Raw genomic sequence first — 24,786 nt, forward strand, 5'->3', positions numbered from 1 at the left:
CTGAAGCTAAAACGCCTTGTAGCTCCTCCTCAGTTCAGGATCTGAGGCCAGCCGTCAACTCCAGGGCCTGACCCTCCTCCCGTGCCACCCCTGCCCCGGCTCCCAGCTCTAGGGGGCGGTGGGAGGGAGCTGGCTGGGGCAGGCCCCAGGGGTGCCAGGACCGCCCCGAGGCTGCGCTCCTGGGAGAAGGGCCAGCAGTCTGACGGCTGCCCTGGGCCCCAGCCGCCCCTCAGACGGGGAGACAGCCCCAGGTCTGGGCCAGCCGCAGCCACCCAAGGCTTCGATTAATCACAGAGAAAGTTGGCAGGAGCCCAGGGGGTCAGCGGTTTAGCGCCTGCCTCCGGCCCAGGGCCTGATCCTGGAGCCCCGGGGTCCCGCATGGGGCTCCCTGCATGGGGCCTGCTTCTCCCTCTGCTCCGCCTGTCTCTGCCTCTCTGTGTGTGTCTCTCATGAATGAATGAATAAAATTAAAAAAAAAAAAAAAAAAAGAGTTGGCACGTTGAGTGGCTTGCTGAGAGCACCCCGCCCAGTGGCAGGGAGATGCCGACCCCAGTCTGGGCCCTCCCCAGAGGCCAGCCCTTCACCTTCCCCGGGGGAAGCCAGAGCAGGCCCTGGGCACCAGAGAGGGGGTCTGCGAGGACCGGCCGGGGTGGGGGTGCCCGCTGCTGGGCCGCCCTGGGTCCCACTGTGCCCTCCCCAGGTCACCCCTCCGCCCCGCCCGCGCCCACTTGCCCGGCATCCGGGAGCGAGAGCCGCCTGGGACCCGCTCCGCGCCGAGTCCTGCGGGTTGCCATGGCGACCGCGGCCTCTGTGACGCTCCGCCCCGCGGGGCCGGGGCGGGGGCGGGGCGGGGCGTGGGGAGGGGGGCGGCCCCGACTGGGCCACCAGCCCGAGGTGTCCCGCAAGCCAAGCCCCAAGTAGGCTCCTGCGGAGAGGAGTAAACTGAGGCCGCCTGCCTGTCTGCCCGGCCCTGTCCTGGCGTCGGGTGAGAGGGGAGACCTGGGGCGCGCTGGCGGTGGGTGACAACTGCCTGGGCGGGTACTCCCCATCCCACTGGACACATGGGGCCGCCAGGGGTCCAGGGAGCCCCTTCCCTGAGCCGTGTCAGCATCCTGGGGCCTCCCCGCAGAGGTCCCTCTCGGACACCCAGGCGCTATTGGCCTCCTAGGAGAGGATGGGGGTGGGCGTGTCCCCGGGGGTACCCTGGCGGCCCCCCAGGATAGGGCACCTGTCTCCGAGCTCCCTGCCAGCCTGTTCTGCATGCAGGGCCTCCCCCCAGCTGCACTGTCCCCTCGGGGTGACCCCCGGTGGGGCAGTCCAGGCCTGGCACGGAGGCCGCGGAGGTCAGCCCTGGGGGGGACGCAGATGCCAGTTCCGCCCCGCTCAGTAGATGCTCGCCCTTGGTGTTTGGAAAGGGGGTGCCGTGTGAGGGCTGGGGGGAGGTGGCGCTGGAAAGCGGGCAGCGCCAGGAGGAAGCCGCCCCAGGCTGCAGCCCACCCCAGAGAGCCGGAGACCCCTGCCCTCCTGGGCCAGGTCTTGGGTCTCTGCCCTCTCCTTGGTCCCACCCCGTTTTTTTTACTTAACCACAAAAACTTAAATTCTTGGTTTTGAGAGAATTGTAGATTCTCAGGCAGTTGTAAGAGAACGATGCTGGCCCAGTTCCCGGAGCGCAAACATCTTTGACGACACCTGGTCGTGCATGGGAGGAGACGCAGGACTGGCCCATCCCGCAGCCCCCCCCCACCTTTGGGGCCCTGGCAGAGGGGGCAGTACCAGGCTCCCCTTAGGCTGGGGAGCCGTGAGGGTGGGGGCCTGGGGGTGGTGCGACCCCAGGGGCACAGACCCCACAGCGTGTCCTCCAGAGAGCGACCCCCTCCTCCTCCCAGCAAAGCTGCTCGGAGCCCTCACCCGGGCCCTGCGCGCTGCGTGCACCTTCCCCGACGTCCTGGGCTAGTGGGTGCCACAGCAGCACTGTCCTCTGGGGCGCCGGGGGCTCCGTCAGTGAAGCGTCCGCCTTCAGCTCAGGTCACGGTCCTGGGGTCCAGCCCCCTGCTCAGTGGGGAGTCCACTTCTCCCTCTGCCCCCCTCTCCACTTGTGCTCTCTCTCCCTCAAATAAAATATTAAAAGAAGCCTGTGCTCTGACCCCTTCCCGAGTCGGTGGGGGGGTCCTCCCGTCGCCCCCACGGGGCACCATTCCTGTGGTTAGGGCCAGCGAGGAGGGGAGGCTCGCAGGCCAGCGGCAGAGTCAGGGCTATGCACGGTGGCTGCCCCGGAGCCCGGGCATTGGAGGGCAGCAGCTAGGCCAGCGGGTGCCAGGGAACTCCGAGAGCTGCCAACGACAAGGTGGACGTAGTGGCTCTTGCTGCCAGGCCCCCTCCCTGGCCCCGGGTGTGTGTGTGTGTGTGTGTGTGTGTGTGTGTGTGTGAGCGCAGGAGGTGGCTTGGAGGGGAGGGGCTGCCAAAGAGAGTTGGTCTGGGGGTTTGTGGGTGGGGTGATGGGGGAGAGCCCGGCAGAGAGGTTGTGGAGTGGGGTGCTCCCTGTGAGCCCACTGCCCTCTCTCCCTCTGGGGACGGGACCGTCTTCAGCCCCCCTCCCCGGTCCTCGTCACCTGGAGGTGGGCCAGGCATTCTTGGCGAGCCAGGTCCCCACTGCCCAGCACACTGTCCTGCTAAGAAGTGTCCCCACTGGAACCCCATGGAGGCCAGGCCAGAGGACCGAGGGGGGCCCCTCCCCGCCTGCTCTGACCCCTGGACGGAATGTGCTGAGTCCCAGCAGCTGGGACTCTGGGGCTTGGAGCCACTGGGAGTGTCCAGGAGGCATCTGTCCAGTGCTCAGTGCTTGACCCCAAGCGTGGGTGTGGGCAGCACACGGAGGGCCGTCCCAGGACCTGGCGAGGCCTCCCTGCATCCCAGGGGGTCAGAGGCTCCGAGCCTGGTTTCCCAGGGGCAGGGTGGGCAGAGTCACCGAGGGGCGGTGGCACCCAAGCTTCAGGTGTTCCAGGCCCTTCCCTCCAGCTGCCGACCCACAGGATGAGGGTCATGCCCGCCCTCCCCAGGCTGCCTGAACCCCAGAGAGCTGCCTTGGGGCTCCTCTGCAGGGTGCCGGGGAGGGCCAGACTGGAGGGCCGGTGACGTGGGGCCTCACAGGCGGCTCGGGCGGGCGTGTGCCCCGGGGAGCCCCCAGGCTGTGCCCTGCTGCAGCTCCAACAGCCCTGGCGTGGGGCCGTGGGCAACCACGTGGCTCAATCCAGCCGTGAAGCGGGGCGGGACGTGGAAGGGGTCTGAGGCTCCCGCCGGGGTGTGGCCATCGTGGCCCCAAGGGGCTGAGCTGCCTGGGGCTGGAGCCCCCCGCAAGGACCCTGCCCCAGGGCCCCCGGGGCCGCCCTCCCATCCCGCCCAGGACCGGAGGCTGACCTGGCACCGACCCGGAGCACAGCGGGAGGGGGGCGTCGCCCGGCCCAGGCTTCCCCGCCACCCTCTGTGCGCCGCACCCCGCTCCTCCCCAGCTGCTGTCGGGGTGTCGGGCCGCGGGGGTCGGGTGCACGGCCCAGCACCGGGCGGCCCCCGGGGAGCGCTCCTGCTGCTCCCGAGCCCCCGGGACACCGATGCCCCCTGCACGACGTGCGGCCGGGGCGCGGGGCGCTGACCGCACTTGCCAGCGCCGGGCTCCCCCGCCGGCTCCGGGCGGGCAGGGAAGGTCTGCACAGGGCTTTGCGCCGAGGCGCGGCCCACGCCTACAGAACACGCCGCCCGCGCCACGCGCGCAGCTCCGCGTCCTCGTCGGGGGGGCCGGTCTCTGAGGGCAGGGCTCAGGTCAGGGCGGGCGCCCGCGTGCGCTTGCGCGGACGCCGCTTGGGCCCATAGCCCCGCCCCGCCCGCGGCCCCGCCCCCTCCCCGCGGCCCCGCCTCTCGCGCCCCATAGCCCCGCCCCTTCCCTCCCGCGGCCCCCTTTCGCCCATAGCCCCGCCCCTTTCCCGCGACCCCTTTGCGCCCATAGCCCCGCCTCTCTCGCGGCCCCGCCCCTCCCGCGTTCCCTTTGCGCCCATAGCCCCGCCCCCTCCCCGCGGCCCCTTGCGCCCATAGCCCCGCCCCTCCCGCGGCCCCCGCCCCTTCGCGCCCCATAGCCCCGCCCCCCCCGCGGCCCCTTTGCGCCCATAGCCCCGCCCCTCCCCCGCGGCCCCTTGCGCCCATAGCCCCGCCCCCTCCCGCGGCCCCGCCCCTTCGCGCCCCATAGCCCCGCCCCTCCCGCGGCCCCCCGTGCCCCGTAGCCCCGCCCCCTCCGCGGCCGCCTTTGGCGCCCATAGACCTAGCCCCGCCCCTCCCGCGGCCCCCTTGCCCCGCAGCTCCGCCCCCTCCGCGGCCCCGCCCCGCCCCGCCCCGCCCCGCCCCTCCCGCACCTGCTCCGGCCCCAAAGTCGTCCTGGCCGTCGGGGCGCGCGGCTGTCGCGTGCGGGGGCTGCAGGGCCGCCCTGGGCCCCATCCGGCCCGAAGCCCGGCCGCGGCGACGCGGGGGCATGGAGCCCTTCCTCAGGAAGCGGCTGACCTTCCTGTCCTTCTTCTGGGACAAGATCTGGCCGGTGGCGGCGCCGGACGACGGCCTCCCCGGGCTCCCCGAGCGCACGGCGGGGGCTGAGCCCGAGCCCCGCGGCCGCCCGCGCGCGCAGCTGTTCCGGGCGCCGTCGGACTTCAGCGCGGGGGGCCGGGGCGCGGGGGAGCTGAGCGGCCGCCGCGGGGACCGGCTGTGCGCCCTCGGGGAGGACGGCGACTACCTCTCGGGCCCGCCCAGCACCGGGCTGGTACCGCTCAGCCCCCTGGCCAGGGCCGCCCCGGAGCCGGAGCCGGAGCCAGAGCCGGAGCCGCTCCCGGACCGCCCGTGAGTAGCACCGCGCCCTGGGGGCCGGGAGGCACGGGCTTGAGGCCAGCATCGCGCTCCTTCCTTCCTTCCTTCCTTCCTTCCTTCCTCCACCCCACCCTCCCCCGTGTGCCGGGACCCTGCCGCCTTCCCACCTGGTGGAGCAAGCACGCGGTTGTCCTGGTTCCTGGACGCCGGGAGGGAACGCGGGGATGGCCCCAGCAGGAGCGGTCGGGCCGGCAGGGCGGGGGCCAGACACCGGGGCGGGCGGTCACCCTGGGTCGCGGGCCAGCCAGGCCCTCCTGCTGTCCCATGGGGATTCAGCGCTGGCCCTGAGTGCACCCTGGGGGTCTCTCATGCCACCATGGCCGAGCGTCGCTGCCGGCAGGGCAGGGGCTAGGGTCCTGGGCGCAGCTGCGGGTGAGACGCCAGTGACACGCCGGCCCTGTGTCCTGGGGCTCCCAATGAGGACCTAGGTGAGCAGGAGGCCGTCCGCAGGCCATGAGGGCGTGGGTGACCTGCTGAGCTGAGAGGTGCGCTCACCTGCCCCCTCCCTGGACTGTAGGTGCCAGGACTCTCCCTGCTGCGCTGGGCCAGGTATGGAGCGGACAGGGCCCTCCCAGAGGGGGGCACACAGGGGGGCGAGCCCCCACCCCCAGCACGCCCAGGAGCCCTAGGGCCGGCGAAGTCTGCAGGCGGGGGCGGGCTGGCGGACACCCGGCTGTTGGCTCGCTAGTCTGCGATCATGGAGGGAATCGTGCAGGGCGGGGGCTCTCCCACGGGCTTGGGGAGGACGTGACCTTCAGCCCAGGCTTAGGGTCTGCAGCTCGGGGAGCTCCTGGCACAGCCGCTTGCCAGCTCCGGCTGGGTGGACATCATGCCCCTCCCTGCCTCTCCCCTGGGTGCAGAGGGTCTGCCTGGATGTCGTGGCCACGGCGAGACCTGCTGTCTAGACAGATGAGGCCCCGCTGGGGGGCACCGGGGAGCGGGCCGGCGATGCCAGCGTGCATGGAGGTGATGGCCGGGTGAGAAAAGACCAGAAGCTGGTGAACAGCCAGCAGGGCCAGGCCCGGCTGCCCGGACTTCCCCGCAACACTGGCCTCTTGTCCGTGTCCAGCTGGGCTGGCCTGGGCCTCTCACGTCCTCTGCAGACCAGCGTTGGGGTTCAGCCTCGCTCAGGCCACGTCCAGTTTCCCAGGGGCCCTGGGCCTCCCCACCGTGTCCTGGGGGATTTGCACGTGCCACGGCAAGGCCTGGGTCACAGGGAGGCACCTTCTGAGGGGGCTCCGGGCGTCCCTACCCCGTGCCCACCTGCTGGGAGCCTCCGATGGGGAGGGGCGCACAGACCCTCTGCTTGCGGAGCTGCTCTTAGCAGAGGCCACGGGGCTGGGGGGGCACCGAGGCTGGGGGGCGAGTGCCGGGAGGAAGCCGTAATGACTGTTTGCCTGGGCCCAGGATGAAAGGGCTGCCCACACTCGTGGTGTCATTCGCTGCAGACACCTGGTCGTCTGTCCGCAGGGCCAGGCAGGCTGGGCAGGGGGAGGACCCTCAACCAGTCTCCTGTCAGCCACTGTCCCGCCCCAGAGACTCCCAGAGGACTTGGCTCCAGGGGCGAGCTGGGTATGGGGACACCCGTGCCTCTGCTCCCTGGCCCTGCTGTCCCGAGCAGTCCCTGCGGCCCTTCCTAGGCGGGAAGCCGTCCTGGCTGGTGGGCCCCACGGGGCTGGGCATGCCCATGACTGACCACCTGGTCCCTTCACAGGGGACACCCTGCTGGTGTCGACTTACTAGACATCAGGCTTTGGGTCCTGCACCCCCAAGGAGGGGTCAGAGCCACCCCCTGGCCCCTAGAACCCTGTGTCCCCTTTAGGGTGGAAGAGGGCCGTGCTCACGGCTGTCCCTGAGGACGGGGTCCCCAAAATCCCTGGGAAGCAGGAGGTCCCAGGATGGGAAGCTGGGCAGGCGATGGGGGGGGTGGGGCAGGAGCATTTCCATTTTCCTTCCCAGAACGAGGACCCTGGGATCCGCACCTGCTGTGACTCAGGTGGACTGCAGCCCAGATGGGGTGTCCGATGGGGAAGCCCCGGGTACCCTCAGCATGCTCGGCTTCACGGGGGCAGCGTGTCCGCGTGGGCCAAGGGCAGGGGCTGGCCTGCACCAGGGGACCCTCAGGGGCGGACCTGCGGTACCTCCCGCCCGACCTCCAGCTCCAGAGGGAGCTTCTGTGGGCCCCACCTGTCGGCCGCGCGGGGCAGGCGGGCCATGCCCGTCCAGGGGCTTCGGAGCCCCGTGCCGCAGTCGGGCCCCGGCGGACCCCGGCCCCAGTAGGGCTCGGCAGTCGGGGCTTGGCAGGGCAGCCCCCGGCCGGGGCCGCTGTCATTCTGTGAGCCCCGCTAACGGGGAATGTCGGGCCGCACTGTCCTCCCGTCCCCTCCCCGGTGACTCCAGAGGCGGGCACTGCGGGGAGGGCGATGCAGACCCTGCCCCGGGACCCCCGTTCCGTCCCCGAGAGCCAGCGGCAGTCGGGCCCCTAGGGGCGCGGGGCAGGGGCCGCGGGGGCCGGGCCTGGCGCTGACGCCTTCTGCCCCGGCAGCTGGTACTTCAGCGGCATCAGCCGCGCCCGCGCACAGCAGCTGCTCCTGTCTCCCGCCAACGCGCCCGGGGCCTTCCTCGTTCGGCCCAGCGAGAGCAGCCACGGGGACTACTCGCTCTCAGGTACGCGGCGGGCCCCTGGGGTCCCCAGCCCCGGCGGCCCCACGGCAGGCCAGGCCCGCTCGCCCCACCCCGCCTGCCTCCATCCACGTGCTGCCTGTGGGGGGGGGCACCCTGGGCCCGCGCGCAGCTGCCCACGCCCCCTCCTTTTCCGCGAGGCTCCAGGCGTCTGCGGGGCGCAGGGAAGGCTGGGCCGCTACCCGGCCGGCGTGGAGGGAGTGGGGCGGCCCGCACACGACCTTCACCTGTGCCCACTGCAGTCCGGGCCCAGGCCGAGGTTCGCCACTACCGCATCTCCACGGCCGCCGACGGCCTCTACCTGCAGAAGGGCCGGCTCTTCCCCAGCCTGGAGGAGCTGCTCGCCTACTACGCGGCCAACTGGAGGCTGATCCGGAACCCGCTGCTGCAGCCCTGTGTGGCCCAGGTGGGCCCGTGCCCCGCACCTCCTGCCCCGGCGCCCGGCTCACGTCAGGGCAGCGAACAAGGCCACAGGCCCAGGCCTGTCCGCGAGCAGGACCGGGAGCAGGAAAGGCCTGGGAGCCCCGGGGGCCCGGCTGCGCCTCCACGCTCCGGCCAGGCCCTGCCTGGGCTGGCTCTGCCCCACGTGCGTGGTGTCGCCATCTCTGGGGACTCCCGGGGCTGCGGCGCAGGAGCCCCGGAGGCCCCACTCCCACACCCGGCTGCGCAGGGGGCGCGAGGGCTGGGGCAAGTCTGGGGAGGGGGTGCGGCCGTGGCCCGGGCGGAAGCCGTAGGAGGGACGCCGGGGGCCCTGCGCTGGAGCAGCTGCGCGCCAGCGGCGCCGGACGAGCCCTCGTGCCCGGGCCGGGCGGCAATCCCGTTCCTCTGGTTTCTAATGACAGGCCTGGCAGGGCGGTAACGAGTGTCCGTGGGTGGGTGTCCACCTCCAGCGGGTGCCACCGAGGGCCAGGTCAGGGCCCAGCGCTCCGGGAGAAACCGTCCCTTGTTTCCAGGAAGCGGCAGGCAGAGGCTCGGGGTGCCCCCCGCCCCCTCAGAAGCTCCCCCGGCAGGACGAGTGGGAGCGGCCTCGCTCAGAGTTTGCCCTGCGGAGGAAGCTGGGAGAAGGCCACTTCGGGGAGGTGTGGGAAGGCCTGTGGCTTGGCTCCACGCCGGTGGCCGTCAAGGTCATTAAATCAGGTGGGTGAGGCCCTCTGCCCCCGCGAGCCCCGGGGCGGCCACAGGCTGCTGCGGCGGGTGCGGCAGCGGTGCCCCCTCCCGCAGCCTACATGAAGGTGGCCGACCTCGCCAAGGAGATCCGGACACTCAAGAGCCTGAGGCACGAGCGTCTCATCCGGCTGCACGCCGTGTGCTCGGCCGGCGAGCCCGTGTACATCGTCACCGAGCTCATGCGCAAGGGCAACCTGCAGGCCTTCCTGGGCGGTGAGTGGCTGCCCCGGCCCACCCGCCAGCAGCCTCGGGGGCCCGGGCGTCCACGCGCAGCCCTGACCGCCGGGCCCCTTCCCGGCACGGCCTTGGGCGGTGCACCAGGTGCGGCCGTCCGAGGCCCAGAGGGGTGGCGGGCTCCGGCCAGTCCTGTGCCCGGTGGGGGCACCGTCAGAGCACGGCGGGCCCAGGCTGAGCTGAGCGCAGCCCCGTGCGGCTCCCTGGGGTCTGGTTGCTCCTGGGGGCGCAGGCCAGGTCGCCAGGGAGCAGCCCCCCGGGGGTCACCGTGCAGCACGGTGCCTGCTATCCCCCCTTAGGGGCGGGGACCCGAGGCACAGAGAGAGGCACGGTGTGCACACCCGGCCCCTGACGGCGGCCTTGCTCGCAGGCCCCGAGGGACGGGCCCTGGGCCTGCCCGTCCTGCTGAGCTTTGCGTGCCAGGTGGCTGAGGGCATGAGCTACCTGGAGGAGCGGCGCATCGTGCACCGGGACCTGGCGGCCAGGAACGTGCTTGTGGGCGACGACCTGGCCTGCAAGGTGGCCGACTTCGGCCTGGCCCGGCTGCTCAAGGTCAGTCCAGGTGGGGACCACCGACCCCGCCGTGGCTGGGGGGAGGGCGTCGCTCCGCCGCCCGCCCACCGCTCGTGTCCCCTCGCCCAGGAGGACATCTACTCCCCAAGCAGTGGCTGCAAGATCCCCGTCAGGTGGACGGCGCCCGAGGCAGCCAACTATCGCATCTACTCCCCGAAGTCGGACGTCTGGTCCTTCGGGGTCCTGCTCTACGAGGTCTTCACCCACGGCCAGTGTCCCTACGAAGGTGGGCTGCGAGGGGGTCTGAGGGAGGAGGCGCCCCTGCCCCGGCGGCCACGGGCGCGGAAGGGCGCCAAGCCTCCGGGGCGGGATCTGGAGAGCCGGGCGGCGTCCACGGCGACCCCGGGGGAGGAGAGGCCGCCCGCCAGCCCCTGTCACCGCCTCCGCAGGGCTGAGCAACCACGAGGCCCTGCAGCAGGTGACTCGAGGCTACCGGCTGCCGCGGCCCGCTGCCTGCCCGGCCGAGGTCTACGCGCTCATGCTGGACTGCTGGAAGGGCAGCCCCGCGCAGCGGCCAGCCTTCGCCACGCTGCAGGACAGGCTGAGCGCGGCCCACGGGCGCCTCCGCCCTGCTCACACGTGACCCGCGGCGCCGGGCACGGGCCTCCCTGCGTGGCCTGTGCCTGCGGACACTATTGGCTGGACGCATCCGGGGTGCCGGCGGCCTGAAACCGCCCCTGGCCGTGGGCCTCGCACCCTGACACGCCCTGGTGTGCACGCGTGTGCACGAGGAAGGCAGACGCCCACTCACACAGCAGGGGCTGAGGTCCTCGGCCGGCGTGACCTGATGTCCCTGGAGAGGGAAGGTCCCCGCGTGGGCGTCCAGGGGCTGCCGGGCTGGTTCTGGCCCACAGGGGAGCCCTGCTCCTGGACCCTTCGCGCCCTCTTCCCGACTTTCTGCAGAGTCCCCCTGTGGCCCATGCTGGGCTCCCAGGCAGGCCCCGGGCACAGGGCACACTGGCCCCCCAGGCACAGACCGGTGCTCAAGGCAGCACTCTGTAAACATACGTGGACTCAGACACACGCACAGACACGCATTCCGCGTGGGCCGCGGCCCCCAGAACCACAGCGGGAGTGGGAGCTGGTTGGTCACAGCAGGACAGCCCACCCCGTGGCCCAGGGCCTCCTGGCGCCCAGATCAGGGGACCCTGTTCCCAGGGGGCTGGCCCCCGGCAGGCCCAAGACTCCCTGAGGCTGCGACCCAAGTGGGGGACGTCAGGCCGGGTGGCTGCCCCGGGTGGGAGACCCTTGGATGGGGCAAAGGTCAGGCAGGCAGGGTGTCCGCCTCGGTGCTGGGGGCACTGGGAGCCGGCCTGGCTGTGCAGGGTCGGGCGGGGGCGCGGCTGGATGCCGTGGGGTTCGGGCAGCTGGCAACAACCGGCTCCTGGGAAGGCAGCAGCGGGCGTCCGGGGCGGGCCTGCCCCACCTGGGCTGATCTCCCGCCGGTGTGGATGTCCGGGTGACACACGCGGTGCTGCTTCTCACTCCCCCGCCCGCTCCAGTCACCATGAGATGGTGTCCAGGTCCTCGCCCCCCACGACCCCTGTGACGGCAGCTGCGCCCGCAGACACAGGCCCGGGGGACGGGAGGGGAGAGGCAGGCAAAGCCGCCCCGGCTTCTTGGGCCTCGGTGCAGTTCGGGCCAGCTCTGTACCCTCCCCCCATCACAGGCCCTGCCTGAGGGCGGGCACAGGGTCACCGGGACCCCAGAACAGGCACAGACGCCTCGCAGGGCTGGGGAGGGTGCCGAGGTCACCGCAGGCCAGGGCAGCACGGAGGGAGGGGGCAGGCACTGGCCGGCCAGGCTGGGCCAGCACCCCCCACCTCGGGAGGGTTTGGCCTGCAGCCCCGGGACCCCTGGGTCCTGCCCTGGAGGGTGGGGGGCCTCCGGGTGAGACAAAGGAGCCGGTGCGGGTGGAGCCGGCCGGGCAGTGGCCTCTGAGGGAAGGAACGTGCTGGGCTCGGAGCCGTGCGTGGGGGTCGCGGCGCACTCCTGGAGTGTCACCAGCCACAAGCCAAACGGGTTCGGTGCTCCGGGGCCTCGGGCTGGCCTGGGCGGGGGGCCCTCCGTCCTCAGTACCCTCCTGCTTCCCGGGGTCACCCACACAGATCCCGGGAGGTGTGCGCTGAGCGACTCACCGAGGTGCCGGGATGGGTCCCCAGGGCACAGGGGACCCGAGCAGAGTGCCCAGGATTGGGGGTGGACCCCAGAGGGGGCGCCCCCCCGCCCCCGCCCACCGCCTGCTGCTGAACTTCCCGAGCAATACACGTGCCTCTTGACCCGCAACCGGACTGAGCCGTGGTGACTCCGCTCCCAGGACCGCGTCGGGCGGGCATCACCTTCCACGCCTCCCCGGCCCTGGGCCTCAGCCATCTTCACGCCGACCCCAGGGCGCCCCGGCCGACCCCAGGGCGCCCCGGCCGCCCCAGCCCCCTCGGTGGCTGGTGGGTGGTGGTGGCCGGGAGCCCCCAGGGCAGGGAGCGGACGGCAGCGCCCACCTGGGCCTCAGGCAGCGGGGAGCTCGCCGTCCCTCCGGCCCCACTGGTCCCAAGCCCCCACAGGTTGGGCCGGGGTGACCTCCCACAGGCCCTGTCCTTCCCCTCCCCCTGCCGCCTCACTCCTACCTGAGCCCCCACGGCTAGCCGGGACCCCAGGAAGGGCCTAAGTGGCTCAGGCCCGGCTGCGTGGCCACGTGGTGGACACGCTTCCCGGAGCAGGTGGGCATGACGGTTGCCCAGGCGGACCCGGCCTCAGCGGGGGGGGGGGGGGGGGGGGGGGTGCAGGCGGGAGCTGCCGGGCCGGTGGGGGCAGCCCTGGGTGCCGGGGAGCCCAGGGAGACGCCACCTGGTGGCTGCAGGTGTGGCCGCCTCCGCACAGGGGAGCAGGCTGGCTCCCGGGCTGGGAGGGGACGGCTGCGGCCCAGGCACCGCGGCGAGGCCAGGAGGCCAGTCCTACTGCTGCCCCGGCCATGGGATCCCGGGCCAGGCCCACCCGGCGCCCCAGTACGTGGGCCTCTGGGACTTCCAGGCCCCGCACAGACCAGGAGCTGAGTTTCCGGGCGGGGGACCTGCTCCGCGTGGAAGTTGGAGGACTGTGGGGGGCCGTGCTGCTGGATGCGGCCGGCGGGGCCCTGGGCCAGGGCTACGTGCCCCACAGCTACCTGGCCGAGAAGGGGACGGTAGAGTCTGAGCCGTGAGTGTCCCCGTGGCCCTGCTGGGTCACCCCAAGGGGTCCCCCTCCTGCAGCCCTCAGGACAGTGTGTGTTGCCCAGTGGCTGGGTCCTGGGGAGGGTCGAGGTGCGGGGCTGCTCCTGGGGGACACGCGACTCCACCTCCTGTGCCCCCTGTTGGGCTGGACGCCCCCGTCTGGTCCCGGGAGGGCTGAGTAGGTTTGGCCATGTGACATCTGGGGACAGGGGGCTGCAGGGGCACGCGGCCCCTCCTCTGGGCTCCCCCACAGTCACTTCATGGTGCCAGGACCCAGAGAGGACACAGGGGGTCCACCATGGGCTCCCGGATGGCCAGCCGAGGGCTGGGGTCTGCATAGGGGTCCGGGGCAGGGACTAGGCCTCTTGGGGAGCGAAGCTTCACTCACCTTCCAAACAGCCAAAACCAGACACGTGACCTACTTGGAGCAGGACGGCCGATGCAACAGGCCCGTCTGGGTGCGGGGGCTCCCGGACCTGGTGGTTGCCCCACGGCCCGTGGGAGCACAGGGAGCGCAGGCCACCCCGGGCAGCCTGGCAGGGCCGTGTGCACGGCGCCCCACACTGCTCCCCTGAGCTCGGGGCCGAGAGCCGGCCTGAGGGGCTCTGTGCCTGCCTCCTGTGACCTGGGAGCTGCTGGGGCCGGGGTGGGGGGTCCTCCTCCTGCAGGGAGACCGGCAGTGTCATCGGACACAGCACGTTCTCACAAGGCAGGGTCTCGTGACAGCGACAGGGCAGAGCTGGCCATGGCTGGTGCAAAGGCCCTGAGGTCCCCACAACCTAGTGCATTTGAAAAGCAGGAAGGAGGAGGGTGGTCGGAGGGGTGAGCAAATGAGATTCAGGGTGTGCTAACGATCAGGGCGGGCGTGGGGCTCGGGGCCCCAGGTGGGGGCTCCTGTTCATGACACCTGAAGGAACAGGGACCAAGGGCAGAGCCGGGCAGCCACGCCCCGTGGTCCAGGGCTGGTCCTGCCCCGTGTCAGCACGTGTGGGCGCCCGTGGGCCCGTGTGCGTGTGAGCACCCGCCGAGCCTGGCCACGCGGCTGCCGAAGCCCAGACCCCGTGGGATGGGAGTGGCTCTGACCCCACAGGTGGCACAACCTGGGCCCTGGGCAGGGGGCAGTGGTGCCTGCAGCCCTTCTGGGTCACCGCGGCCTTTCCTGGGGTCCAGCCCGGCCCCGCGGCACATCCGGGGTCTCTGAAGGGCAGAGAAGTGGCCGTTGGGCAGGGACGGGATCATGGGGGCTGTGGGTCGGGGAGTCGGGGCGCAGCTGGGAGGACGTGGGGTCAGCGGCCCCGGACCGCCCCCCCCCCCAGGTGGCTCGGCCGCATCTCGTGCTCCAAAGCGCCGCACCGGCTGCAGGCCGAGGACACCCCGGGCGCCTTCCTGGTCGGGGCGAGCGAAAAGCCGGGTGCGGACTACGTTCTCGGGTACGGCCTCCGCGACCCTTGGCGCCAGCCCGTGGCCCCCTGCGGGACTCAGGGTCCCCCCCACCCGGCCCACCCCCTCGGTCTGTGTGTCCGCCCAGACTCCCCCAGGGCGGCTAGTTCCTGGGGTCCTGGACACGAGCGCCTCCGTCCCATGCAGTGCGGGACAGGTGGGCCGTGCGGCTGCCCCTTAGCGCGGCCACGTCCTCCCGCGGGCTTCCCAAGCTCCCGGAGCATCACCGGACCCGGAGTCTGTCCCATGGCCTGTGGCTGACCGTGCACGGCCCTCAGCGTCACCCAGGCGGGGGTCGGTGTGTCCTGGAGGCCGTGGTCCCCCAGAGCTGAGCGCGGGGGCAGGCAGTGGGGGTGGGATGTGCCTTCCCCCGGGCCAGGGGGGGGCCGGCTGTGCTCCCGCCCCGCCCCGCGTCCCCCGTCCTGCGTCCCTCCAAGCCGGGACAGCCTGGGACAGGGCGGCTGGCTGAGTCTTGTGTGAGTGGCCGCAGCCGAGGTCACTGGCCTGCAGGGGCCCTGAGGGTGTCTGCGGCGCCCGGGAAGCCTGGCCACAGGCCGGACCCTGTGTTGCCCTATATTTGAGGGCAGAGGGGGGCCCCCGTCCTGGGGTCAGAGGGGGGCATCCCTGAGGGTGGACTGGGGGGACCACCCCTGGCCTGTGTCCCCGCTGTCCCTCCAGCTCGAGCCCAAGCCCCTGCCCCACATGAAGGCTGGGAGAGGCTGCGGGGGGAGTTCACGCTCTGCAGGAAGCTGGGGTCCGGCTACCCCGGGGAGGCCTTCAAGGGGCTCTGGAAAGACCAGGTCCGCGTGGCTATCAAGGTGATTGCTCGAGGCGAGTGGGGCCTCGCGGAGGGGGCAGGCGGCCCAGCCAGCCCGGGTGTCACGGCCTGCGTGCAGCGCCCACAGCGGGGTCCTCTCGCGTCATTTCGATGTATGTGCTATTGCCTAAATGCACTTATTTAAAAAAGCAATTTTAAATTCTTAATGTAAACGGAAAGCCATTAAAGTAAGTAGAGCCCTAGAAACCTGCCGAGTCCTCTAAAATCTCCTGAAAACTCACGAGGTCCGGATCCCCTTCAGGAGCCAGGGGCTGGCGGGAACACACGTGGGGGATGTTCTGCTTTGCATGTGGCCTGGACGGGCATGGACCGCATGGGGCAGCCGTGACACCTGGGGCGGGGGGGGGCATGGCAGGGCCGGGGCCGCAGCCACCCAGGCCTCCTGCGCCCACAGGTGACCTCCTACACCAGCACACGTTCCAGGCAGAGGTCCAGGCCATGAAGAAGCTCCGACACAAGCACGTCCTGGTCCCGTACGCCGTGGCATCCGTGGGGGACCCCGTGTACATCGTCACGGAGCTCATGCCCAAGGGGAGCCTTCTGGAGCTGCTGCGGGGTGAGCAGGCTGGCGGGCGGCACCCAGGGTTCCTCTCTGGGGTCCTAGTGCCCCGTGCTCGCTGCAGGGCGTGAGAGACGTGCAGAGAAACCCCTCGTGGCCCCGTGCCAGGCACAGGCCTCCAGCATGCCCTTCTGGCTTCCGGACACGCAGCCCGGGTCCTCACTGCTGTTCTGGAAGGTGCTGGCCCTTCCTCCGGGGTGTGTGCACGGGCACTCGCCCCCGTGCACACGAGTCACAGCCCTCGCCCTCTGGGACCTCATTTAGCACCCACAGCACACACGGCCGCTGCCCGTTAGAGACGCGAGACGACACGGGTGCGCCGCAGGACGGGCGGCGTCCACACGCGCGTGTGCCTGCCCAGACTAGCACCGGGGATGCTGGGGGTCAGGCACGCGGCGTTCCCACGGGCCCACGACCACGTGCACCAGCGGAGCCGCCTTGCGCGTTCGCCAGCGCTGAGCCTCCGGAGGTCCTCAGCCGTGTCAGCGCTGCTGTGACGGACGCCCCGGTCCTTACGCCGCTCAGTTCCTATCACTTTAGTGTCCACTCCCGGAAAGGAAACTGGGGGGATGGCGACGGGGTGTGAACGGTCCGCGCCTGCGCCCGGACCCGGACCCAGCTTCCAGGAGGGCTGCGACGGGTCCACTGGTCCCATTTTTGCATCAGGCAGCCGGGTCCCCGAGCCCCGGACCGCGGCTCCTGCCCCTGCAGACGCCCACGAGGAAGCCCTGCCCTCTCGGAGCTGGTGGGCCTCGCCGTCACAGGTGGCCGAGGGCACGTGCTGCTGCAGTCGCAGCACTACACCCACCGGGACCTGGCCGCCGGAGCACCCTCGTGGGGCCCCACACATCTGCAAGCCGGGGACTTCGGGTGCCAGGCTCACCAAGGTAGGGCGGGCCGCAGCGGGCGTCCTGTGCCTGCAGCCGGGGTGTCGGGCGCGGGGGCCGCCCACCCTCGGGGAGGCCGCGGGCGCAGGAAGCTGCGAGGGGAAAGGCAGGCTGCCCGGGCCCGGGGGGGGGGCGGGGGGGCGCAGATAGCCCGGCCTCCCAGGCCCATCCTCGGACCAGACCCGACCCCCACCCCCCACTCAGCAGCTCTACAAACAGCCGCGACACTGGGCGCCTGACAGGGCCTCCGGCCCACGCCGCTCAGGGCCAAGTTCCCAAGCCCTTGAAAGCCACGAACGCGCGTGTCCGCCCCGAGCGGTCACCACGGCCTCCCGCGCTGGCCGCGCTCCCGGCTCCGGAGGTCCCCGCTGACGGCCGGCGTCCAGGCCGCGGCTCCATGCTCGGCGCGAGTGGGTGCTGCTGGAAGGCCGTCTCCTCGCCCACCGGTGGCCGGCAGCAGGCAGGGCAGGGTCGCACGGCCTTCCCGGTGCCCCGCCCGCCGGGGCAGCCCTGTGAGCCCGCGGTGTGAACACCTCCCCCGCCTCCCGGCGCCCCCAGGGCCCGTGTCCAAGCGCGTCCCTCTGGGGGCACCTGCGCCCGGTCCGCCCCAGCACGCGCCGGCTGCAGGAGGACGTCTGCCTCTCCTAGGACCGCCCCGACGCCCTCTCCCCGGGGCTTCGCTCCATCAGATCTGACGTCTGGTCCTTCGGGATTCTCCTCCACGAGATTTTGAGCAGGGGGCAGGTGCCCTATCCGGGTCCTGGGCCCCCAGCAGGGTCCCTGGCGGGGGTGGGGGGTGGGGCAGGAGGGTGCCATCACCTGGACTCGGAACGTGCACCAGCCAGCCCTCCGGGGGTGTTAGGACTGTGTGCAGGGGTGCAGCGGGCAGGAGCTTGGCTCAGGGTTTCCCACCAGGGCGGCAGTTGGCAGTGTGGCTTCCTAGGGGGGAGGGGAGGGTAGGTGGGCGCCTGCTGCTGGCCCCCGCAGCCCCTCTCGCCGTCCCCCCACAGGCATGTCCAACCACGAGGCCTTCCTGAGGGTGGACTCGGGCTACCGCGTGCCCTGCCCCCCCGAGGGCCCACCCGCCGCACACAAGCTGATGCTCTCGTGCTGGCACAGGGACCCGGAGCAGAGGCCCTGCTTCAGAGCCCTGCAGGAGAGGCTCTCCAGTGTCACCAGGTACGAGGACCCACTCTGAACGACCCCCTCCGGCTGCAGCCGTGGAGGGAGCTGGCCCAGGACCCGGGGAGAGGGGCCGGGTGCCACCCTGGGCCTCAGATCAGGAGTACGGGCAGAGGAAGGTGCTAACATGCCCCTCGGGCCATGGGCCCGCCCTGTCCCGGCGCAGCGGAGGCGTGGCCCCTGCTGTCCTCCTGAGACTCCTGGACGGTGCCGCAGCCCTCCACAGCCAACGCCAACTCCAGAACCCTCCAGTGCCTGGTTACCGTCCTTCCTAAACGGCCCAGGGCTCACCCTGTGCCATGTGGCCCAAGCCTCCTCCTGACTGGGGGGGGACGACAGAGACTTCCCAGGACGGACTGTTGGCTCATGGGGCTCTGCTGTCTGCCAGCCGGGGCTGGGCGCCGTCCCTGCCTTCCTGCCACGGCAATCAGCAGCTGGAGGGCCTCATCTGGACACAGCCTGGGCAGCTCTCAGGCGACCCTCTGGGGCCCCTACCCCCCCCTGGGTCCATCTGATGAGGTGGGGATGGCCTCCCTAGCCAGCCTCCTCCTGCCTGGACAGAGCAGCCAGGACGGGGCTGCAGCCCCACGGAACCGCAAGCTCTGCCCACACCTGGGACTGCTGGTGCGCAGCTATTTATAGCCCCCTACGGGGAAGAGGGGCAGGAGCGCAGCCAGCAGAGCCCCTACCTCCCTCCCGGGGCTGCCCTCTCCTGACCAGCACAGCCGGGCCAATCTGTGCTGGCCGCTGCGGTGTGTGGGCACTGCTCGTGCACTGGCACGCCCGCCCAGGGGGACACGAGCACAGGCTCCCCAGGTCCCCGGTTGGAGCTGGTCCACAGCTGGGTCACCTGTGAGGAATGGGGCACCCCCTGGCCCCCTTGCTGCTCAGCGTTAGTTCTGGCTCCCTGTACCCAGGATGTGTCCCACAACGGCCTAGCAGAGGCACCACCGTTATAGGAAGGCTCCTGGAGACAGTCGGGCCCTGTTCCTCCCTGCAGTCACGAGTGGGGGGCAGGGCACCAGCTCCCTCCAGCCCCGGGCCGAGGGGAGCCTCCCTGCCCGACTCCGGAGCCTGCTCTCCCAGGCTCCCACCCCCCCTCAGCTGCCAAGGCCCCACACTTGTGGAAGCAGCTTCCCTGCCTGAGCCTGGGCCCCACCTGGCAGGGGGCTCCCCGGCGAGGGGCCCCGGGAAGGCCCAGGGAGCAAGGCCAGCTCCTGGCCCAGCCAGGAAGGGAGGCTGAGAAGGGTCTGGTGACTTCAACCGCAGGCCCGGGGGCTCAGGGCTCAGGGCTCACGCACACCACCAGGGCCATTGGCTGCTTGGAGTTTATTTTCCACTTGGTGCAAGGCACAGTTCCAGGGTGTCGGGAAGGCCTGCGTGAGGCTGGGCAGTCAAGGGTGGGATGCTCCCGACTTCCCTTTCGGTGTTGTGCTGTTTTGATACAAAAGAACCCAACAGCTTGTGGGGGCTGCAGCCTGCCTAGTCCATAGGGAGGGGGGGAGGGGGAGGGGGGGGGAGGGGGAGGGGGGGAGGGGGGCCAGGCCCTGCGACGAGCCGGGCTCCCGGGGCGCCTCGGGAGCCGGTGCTGGCGCTCAGGACGGTGCTGGCCCGGGTCGGCTGGGCCAGGCGGGCGCCCGGGCTGCTTCCTCACGGCTTCCAGGGCCGACTCCCCCGCGCAGTCCGCGCCCCCCACGCGCTGTCACCGGACGCGGAGCCCAGGCGGCCTGCGGGGGGGCCGGTCAGCCTGCGCCGCGCGCTCCGGCCGCACGGGGGGGGAGGCCGTACTCACGCCGGTAGTAGTCGTGCGTGGCCACGAGCGAGCCGCCTTGGGCCCCGCAGCTCCCGGCCGCCGGCCCCAGCGAAGCCGCTTGGCGCGCGTCCCGCGGGCCCGGGGCTCCGGGAAGCCGCCGGTCCCGCCGGGCCGCCCCGCCCGGGCCCCCGCCCCCGCCTCGGCGGCGACCCCTCGCGGACCTCGGCGCGCGGGCACAGGGGGCGGGGACGGGGGCGCCGGGCCACGGACGCCGCGGGCACCGGAGACCGCGAGGGCCGCGCCGCCACCGACGCGCCGCCTGCGCATGCGCGGGCGCACCCGCTGGGCTCGCGCCCCGGACGGAGGGGCGCCCCGCCCCCGACCCGCGAGGCCCCGCCCCGCCCCGCGAGGCCCCGCCCCGTCCCGCGAGGCCCTGGCGCCTCCGTCCGTGAGCCCCGCCCCCGACCCGCGAGGCCCCTCCCCGTCCCGCGAGGCCCCGCCCCCGACCCGCGAGGCCCCTCCCCGTCCCGCGAGGCCCCGCCCCCGACCCGCGAGGCCCCACCCCGTCCCGCGAGGCGCTGGCGCCTCCGTCCGTGAGCCCCGCCCCGCCCCGCGAGGCCACGCCCCTCTCCGAGGCCCCGCCCCCTTTCGAGGCCCCGCCCCGACTCCGGTCAGCCCCGATCCGGCCGAGCCCCTCCCTGCGAGGCCTGGGTCCCAGCCCGCAGGCTCTGGGGCAAGTCCAGCCCCAAGGCTCCATCCCTGGGGAGGCCTGGCCCGGGATTAGGGTGGTTAAATGACCCTCCTACCCGGTTCTGGAGCGGGGCTCTCCCGCCCTAAAGGAGGCCTCTCCCCCATCCCACAGCAGGGCTTGTCCACCTTCCTGAACCCTAGCAGTCCTCTGGGATCCGGGACCCCAGGTGGTCCAACCTGCCTCCACCTCTCCCACCCTTTGGAGGTGGTGGGGGCGCAGGACCGTGGCCTCCTCTCATCGGGCCTTCTCCGGGGATGGGGCCCATCCCAGTCTCCCACTCTGAGCAGGCCCCAGCAGCATAGCCTCCCCGCAGCCGTGGGCACCGGGTGCTCCCCAGGGGTACTGTGTGTGTCAGGCCCTGCAGCTGGGCCTGTGGTGGGCACAGCCCTTCAGGACATCAAAGTAGGTGCCCGTCCCATGCGGGTGTCTCGGGAGCTGACTCCCCGGTGGCCAGCACAGCGTCGGCCTTCCCACGAGGCACGGGGTGCGGAGAGGGTGGGAGTGGAGGGCCGCAGGGGCAGGGAGGCTCGTGTGCACGGTGGCCATGTGGGGATGCCTCCCCTGGCGGGAAGCACTGGCCGCCTGCTTGGGGCAAGCCCAGACTGTTCCCCTGCAGTGAGGGGGCCTCAGCACACGCTGCTGTGTCAGGAGGACGACTGCCTCTCCTGGTGTGGACATTCGGCCCTCCCCAGCCCCCGCCCGGCCTCCCTCTGTGCAGGGGGCCAAGTTCTGGCCCTGGCTGGGCAGGCTCTGGAGGAGGAGGAGTGCGTGGGGCTTCAGGGAACAGCCCCGAGGAAGGTCTCATGAGCCTTTCTACTGGGCCCGCCACATCTTCAACCCCCCCAGGACCCCTCCAGGATTCCTGGGCCGCACTCAGCAGACAGGAAGTCGAGGCCTCAGGAAGGGAGGGGCCTGGCAGCTGCTGTAGAGGACCCCCTGCCTGGCTGGGTGGGGGTCACGGCTGCAGACTTTCCGACCGGCTGCAGACTTTCCGACCGGCTGCAGACTTTCCGACCGACCGTGCCCCGGCTTGGGCAGCAGTGTGGCCCAGGGCACCGTGAGGGGAGCTGCAGGCTGGGTAAGGCTCACTGCTTCTCCACCTCCTTCATCTCTTCCCCGTGGACCAGTCCCCTGCTGCCAGTCCCCTGCTGGCCCACGGGGAAGCGGACAGGTCCGGGGGCTGTCACACAGGGGGTCAGCCGGCTCGCACACGCAAGGGGCACAACACTGCCAGGCCTGTGCGTCGGGGCAGGTGAGGAAGCTCCTGCCCTCCGCGGGCTGTGCCAGAGGGTGAAGATGCTGTGGCAGCCCCAGGGCGGGAGGCGCACAGGCCCAGGCCCCAGGAGCCCTGGGGAGCAGCGGGCGAGAGGGGCCCAGCGGCAGGGTACCCGCTCCGCTGGTCCTGCAGCCTGGGCCCTGCCCCCGGGAGGCCCTGATGCCGCAGCCTGCACCTGCTCCCCTCGGTACCCGGGCCTGGGGCTCCCGGGGTCTCCTCGCGCCGGGCCTAGGCCTGGGCTCCTGCGGGCAGAGGCTTCTGGGAGAAGGGCAGAGGGGCCAGGCTGGGGGCCTGACACCCCAGCTCCAGAACCTCCATCAGAGGGGCAGGAGCTTCGGGCGCTCGCGGGAGACACGAGGCGAGTTCTCAGGCCAGGCCTCTCCCTAGGCTGGAGCTGGGACGTCCCGTGTTCTTTTCCACGTCCCAGAGCCTGTCACACAGCCACGTGGCATTGCTCCGTCTGCTTTGATGAGATCTGGTGGCTCTTATGTGGTTTCTTTAGCTGCAGCCGCCAGGCCCTTCCTCACCCTGTTGAGACCACGGGACACCCCGCCCTGCCCGGGTGCAGGCACGTGCTGGTGGGGACGCTGGGCCGAGCACCCTCCAGGGCTGAGGGCCAGGCCAGCCGTGCCCGGGGTCACCCTGCGGTAGGCCGGGTCGGGGAGCCTGGGCAGGCAGGGCACGTGGCCTCGACCTGGCTGCAGCCACCTCCCCGTGGGGCTGCCTCTCGTCGAGGTGTCACAGGCCAGGTCCTCGCGAGTGGGGGCTGGAGTCGCGGGGTGCGCGCTGGGGCGGGGGCTGGGGGGCGGAGCAGTGGGGCCTGTGCGGCGCTGGAGTGAGAGGTTCCGTGAGGGGTGGCTGGTTGGCAGGGCCTTTGCCCCCAGCGCGCTCGGCCAGCACGGCTGCCGGGGGACCGGGTCCCGAGGCCCGGGGGCTGGCGGCGGGGGCTGTGCGCTGACCACCCCCAGGCAGGGGCCTTCCCTGGAGGACTCCGATGCCCGTCCCCGCAGGCCACCCTCCGGCCGCCTGCAGGCCGCCTGCCACAACCCACCACCTCCTCAACCTCACTGGCGTCCTCAGGAACAGAAAAACCGAAAGGGCCCGGTTTTCCTTGAAACTGTAAACAAGGGGGCCCCGGGTGGCTCAGTGGCTGCACGTCTGCCTTCGGCCCAGGCCTTGACCCCGGGGTCCTGGGATCGAGTCCCATGTCGGGCTCCCTGCAAGGAGCCTGCTTCTCCTCTGCCTGTGTCTCTGCCTCTCTCTCTGTGTCTCTCATGAATAAATAAATAAAATATTTTTAAAAAATAAAAAATAAATCAAAGGTTGCTGCTCGAGGGCCTGGGTTGTCACTCCGGCCGCAGGTGTTTGGGGTAAGGGAAGAGCAGGGCTGGGGCTCTCCGGGCTCGGACTACTCCCGGAGAAGGAGGCCCCCCGGGACCACAGCAGCCCAGCCCTGCCCCCCACCTTCGGGTCGGAGGTCTCCTTCCCCAGACCGCAGCTCTGTGGGCTTCCCTAGCAGGAGCTGGTGCCTCCGTAGGTGGTAGATGATGTCCCCCTCGGCTCTGGACTATGGGAGGCACTTCCTGCGGCCGGATGATGCCCTGGGGCCGGGACCGCAGCCGCCGTTCCCATCATCTTACCTGTGGAATGGGAAGAGCCCGACTCACAGGCTATTTTGAGGTTAAAGATGCTTCATGTAAATGCTTAGACCGGTACCGAGCACGTAGCAGGCGCTCAGCGAAAGGCCTGAGCTTTATTAATAGCGGTTTTCACTGCTGGAAATTAACCTAATTTGCTTACTAGGTGGTTAAGTAAAATCTGCAGGAGGGGGGCGCAGGGGGGGGCGGCGCTTAGTGGTTGAGCGTCTGCCTTTGGCTCAGGGTGTCACCCCAGGGTCCCAGGATCGAGTCCCACGTTGGACTCCCTGCGTGGAGCCTGCTTCTCCCCCTGCCTGTGTCTCTGCCTCTCTCTCTCTCTCTGTGTCTCTCATGAATAAATAAATAAAATCTTTAAAACATTTAATAAATATATTTGATGAAAGGGTGAATTGAGTAATAAAAGATATTACAGATGAAGGAGTGAGGAGGTCAACAAACATTCTCCCCAAAACACAAATGTAAACCTGGAAAAAAAAATGTCAGAAACAACCATTTTAGTGTTCTGAAATTCAACCCAAGGCACACAACAAACTGGAAAGGGTTCATTCACCAAAAATACCGAACTTTAGGATAAAATCCAAAATTACTCAGCATAAAAGCACCAGGAAAAGCGCAGTTGGTGCGGGAAACCACAGCAAACCCCGAGACGCCGAGACGTCGAGATGCTGGACGATGTGACAAAGGCCGCAGGGCAGCTGTCGCAGGATCGGACCCACAGGCGCTCGTGCGCACCCGTATCGAGTGATGGGGAACGAGCTTCGGCAAAACCCAGCATCCGCTCACGGCAACTACTCAGCAGATGGGGAGTAGGGGAGAGGGTGTGCGATGGATCGTGGAGCAGCGATGGAGAACTTAGGGCAGCGCGGTCAGCCTTGTGCGCGACGGAGAGGGACCGCGTCTTTGCCCCGGGACCGGGGACTGTCCACTGCCGCCGCCGCCGGTATCCTGCACCTGCTGGACGCGTCAGCCGGCACAAGGCCAGAAAGAGAAACAAAAGACACACGGACCGGCCACGAGGAGTGAAAGCAGCCCTGTCCACTGGTGGCACGGCGGCCTGTCGTCAAGGACCCCACAAAAAAGCTGAGTGAACAGGCGTGGTGAGCAGGAGGCGGCGTTAGTCCCCTTCCACGGGCCGCTGACGACTGGAAGCAGACGCGTAGACACCGCAGTCCATAAGGTGCGTCCCGGCCGTGAGACGCTTACGTTTAAACCTGGCAAAACTTAGGTGCCAAACATAAAATGCCGACGACAGAAGCCACGGCAGACGAGGGAGACAGAGGCTGAGCCCCGCACACACGTCCAGCCCTGCGGCCCGATGCGCGGGCCCGGCGCAGGCCAGCGACGTCGGCAGCAAGGTTTCGGAGGGGAGACGAGCAGTCCCCGAGCTATGTGACAGACACACGAGCCATCAGCACTAAGACGTTTCTGGAAAAGAAGAATGTGCAGAAATCACAGCCCCCAAATTGGGGTGACATGCCCGTAACGGAGGAGCCGGCGTCGTGCCACCGTGGCCCCTGGTCCAACACGTTGGCCGCCGCCCCCAGGAGGCCCTGTGCCCACGCAGCGGTGCCTCCCTGGGCGCCTCCTCGCCCCCGCGGGCAGGAGTCTGCCTTCTGCGTCCGTGGGCTCAGCCTGCGTGGGGGCTCCTGGGTCTGGCTTCCTTCCCTCTGCCGGGTGATGG

The 24,786-nt window shown here is 70.7% G+C and overlaps 3 protein-coding genes across 9 annotated transcripts; 2 read left to right on the plus strand and 1 right to left on the minus strand.

Annotated features, from left to right (window-relative positions):
- The first annotated feature begins 4,415 nt into the window (after positions 1 to 4,415).
- On the plus strand, positions 4,416 to 12,160 carry LOC121477718 (tyrosine-protein kinase Srms-like). 7 transcript variants are annotated; one of them, XM_041732189.1, is made up of 9 exons: positions 4,416 to 4,872; positions 5,760 to 5,876; positions 7,445 to 7,566; positions 7,824 to 7,987; positions 8,535 to 8,718; positions 8,803 to 8,961; positions 9,353 to 9,534; positions 9,625 to 9,781; positions 9,945 to 12,160. In XM_041732189.1, exons 1-9 carry the CDS (start codon positions 4,514 to 4,516, stop codon positions 10,136 to 10,138), a joined length of 1,638 nt encoding a protein of 545 aa, XP_041588123.1. In that variant the 5' UTR covers positions 4,416 to 4,513; the 3' UTR covers positions 10,139 to 12,160. The 7 variants fall into 7 exon arrangements, with proteins under 7 accessions (XP_041588123.1, XP_041588121.1, XP_041588124.1 ...); XM_041732187.1 differs by having other exon boundaries at positions 9,648 to 9,781; XM_041732190.1 differs by lacking the exon at positions 5,760 to 5,876 and having other exon boundaries at positions 9,648 to 9,781.
- LOC121478275 (protein-tyrosine kinase 6-like) lies at positions 11,706 to 19,606 on the plus strand. Its single transcript, XM_041733217.1, is given in 11 exon segments — positions 11,706 to 11,814; positions 11,873 to 11,999; positions 12,339 to 12,585; positions 12,587 to 12,747; positions 14,078 to 14,454; positions 14,784 to 15,032; positions 15,434 to 15,595; positions 16,310 to 16,378; positions 16,381 to 16,468; positions 17,097 to 17,242; positions 17,496 to 19,606. Coding segments are annotated over 11 exon segments (1,923 nt in total). The 3' UTR covers positions 17,684 to 19,606.
- Positions 19,370 to 19,747, minus strand: LOC121478276 (collagen alpha-1(III) chain-like). The gene has a single exon (XM_041733218.1). The coding sequence runs from the start codon at positions 19,745 to 19,747 to the stop codon at positions 19,370 to 19,372; it is 378 nt and encodes a 125-aa protein (XP_041589152.1).
- Positions 19,748 to 24,786: the final 5,039 nt, after the last annotated feature.

This window comes from Vulpes lagopus, chromosome 18, assembly GCF_018345385.1.
Source record: "Vulpes lagopus strain Blue_001 chromosome 18, ASM1834538v1, whole genome shotgun sequence".
Classification (NCBI taxonomy): domain Eukaryota; kingdom Metazoa; phylum Chordata; class Mammalia; order Carnivora; family Canidae; genus Vulpes; species Vulpes lagopus.

What these genes read in the sequence shown, in the direction of transcription:
- LOC121477718 (XM_041732187.1), top strand. Translation starts at nt 4,514, where the DNA reads ATGGAGCCCTTCCTCAGGAAGCGGCTGACCTTCCTGTCCTTCTTCTGG. An exon ending in CCTGCAGGCCTTCCTGGGCG is followed by an intron (nt 8,962 to 9,352) that starts GTGAGTGGCTGC and finishes CCTTGCTCGCAG; the next exon opens with GCCCCGAGGGACGGGCCCTG. An exon ending in CGGCCAGTGTCCCTACGAAG is followed by an intron (nt 9,782 to 9,944) that starts GTGGGCTGCGAG and finishes CCGCCTCCGCAG; the next exon opens with GGCTGAGCAACCACGAGGCC.
- LOC121478276 (XM_041733218.1), bottom strand. Translation starts at nt 19,747, where the DNA reads ATGCGCAGGCGGCGCGTCGGTGGCGGCGCGGCCCTCGCGGTCTCCGGT.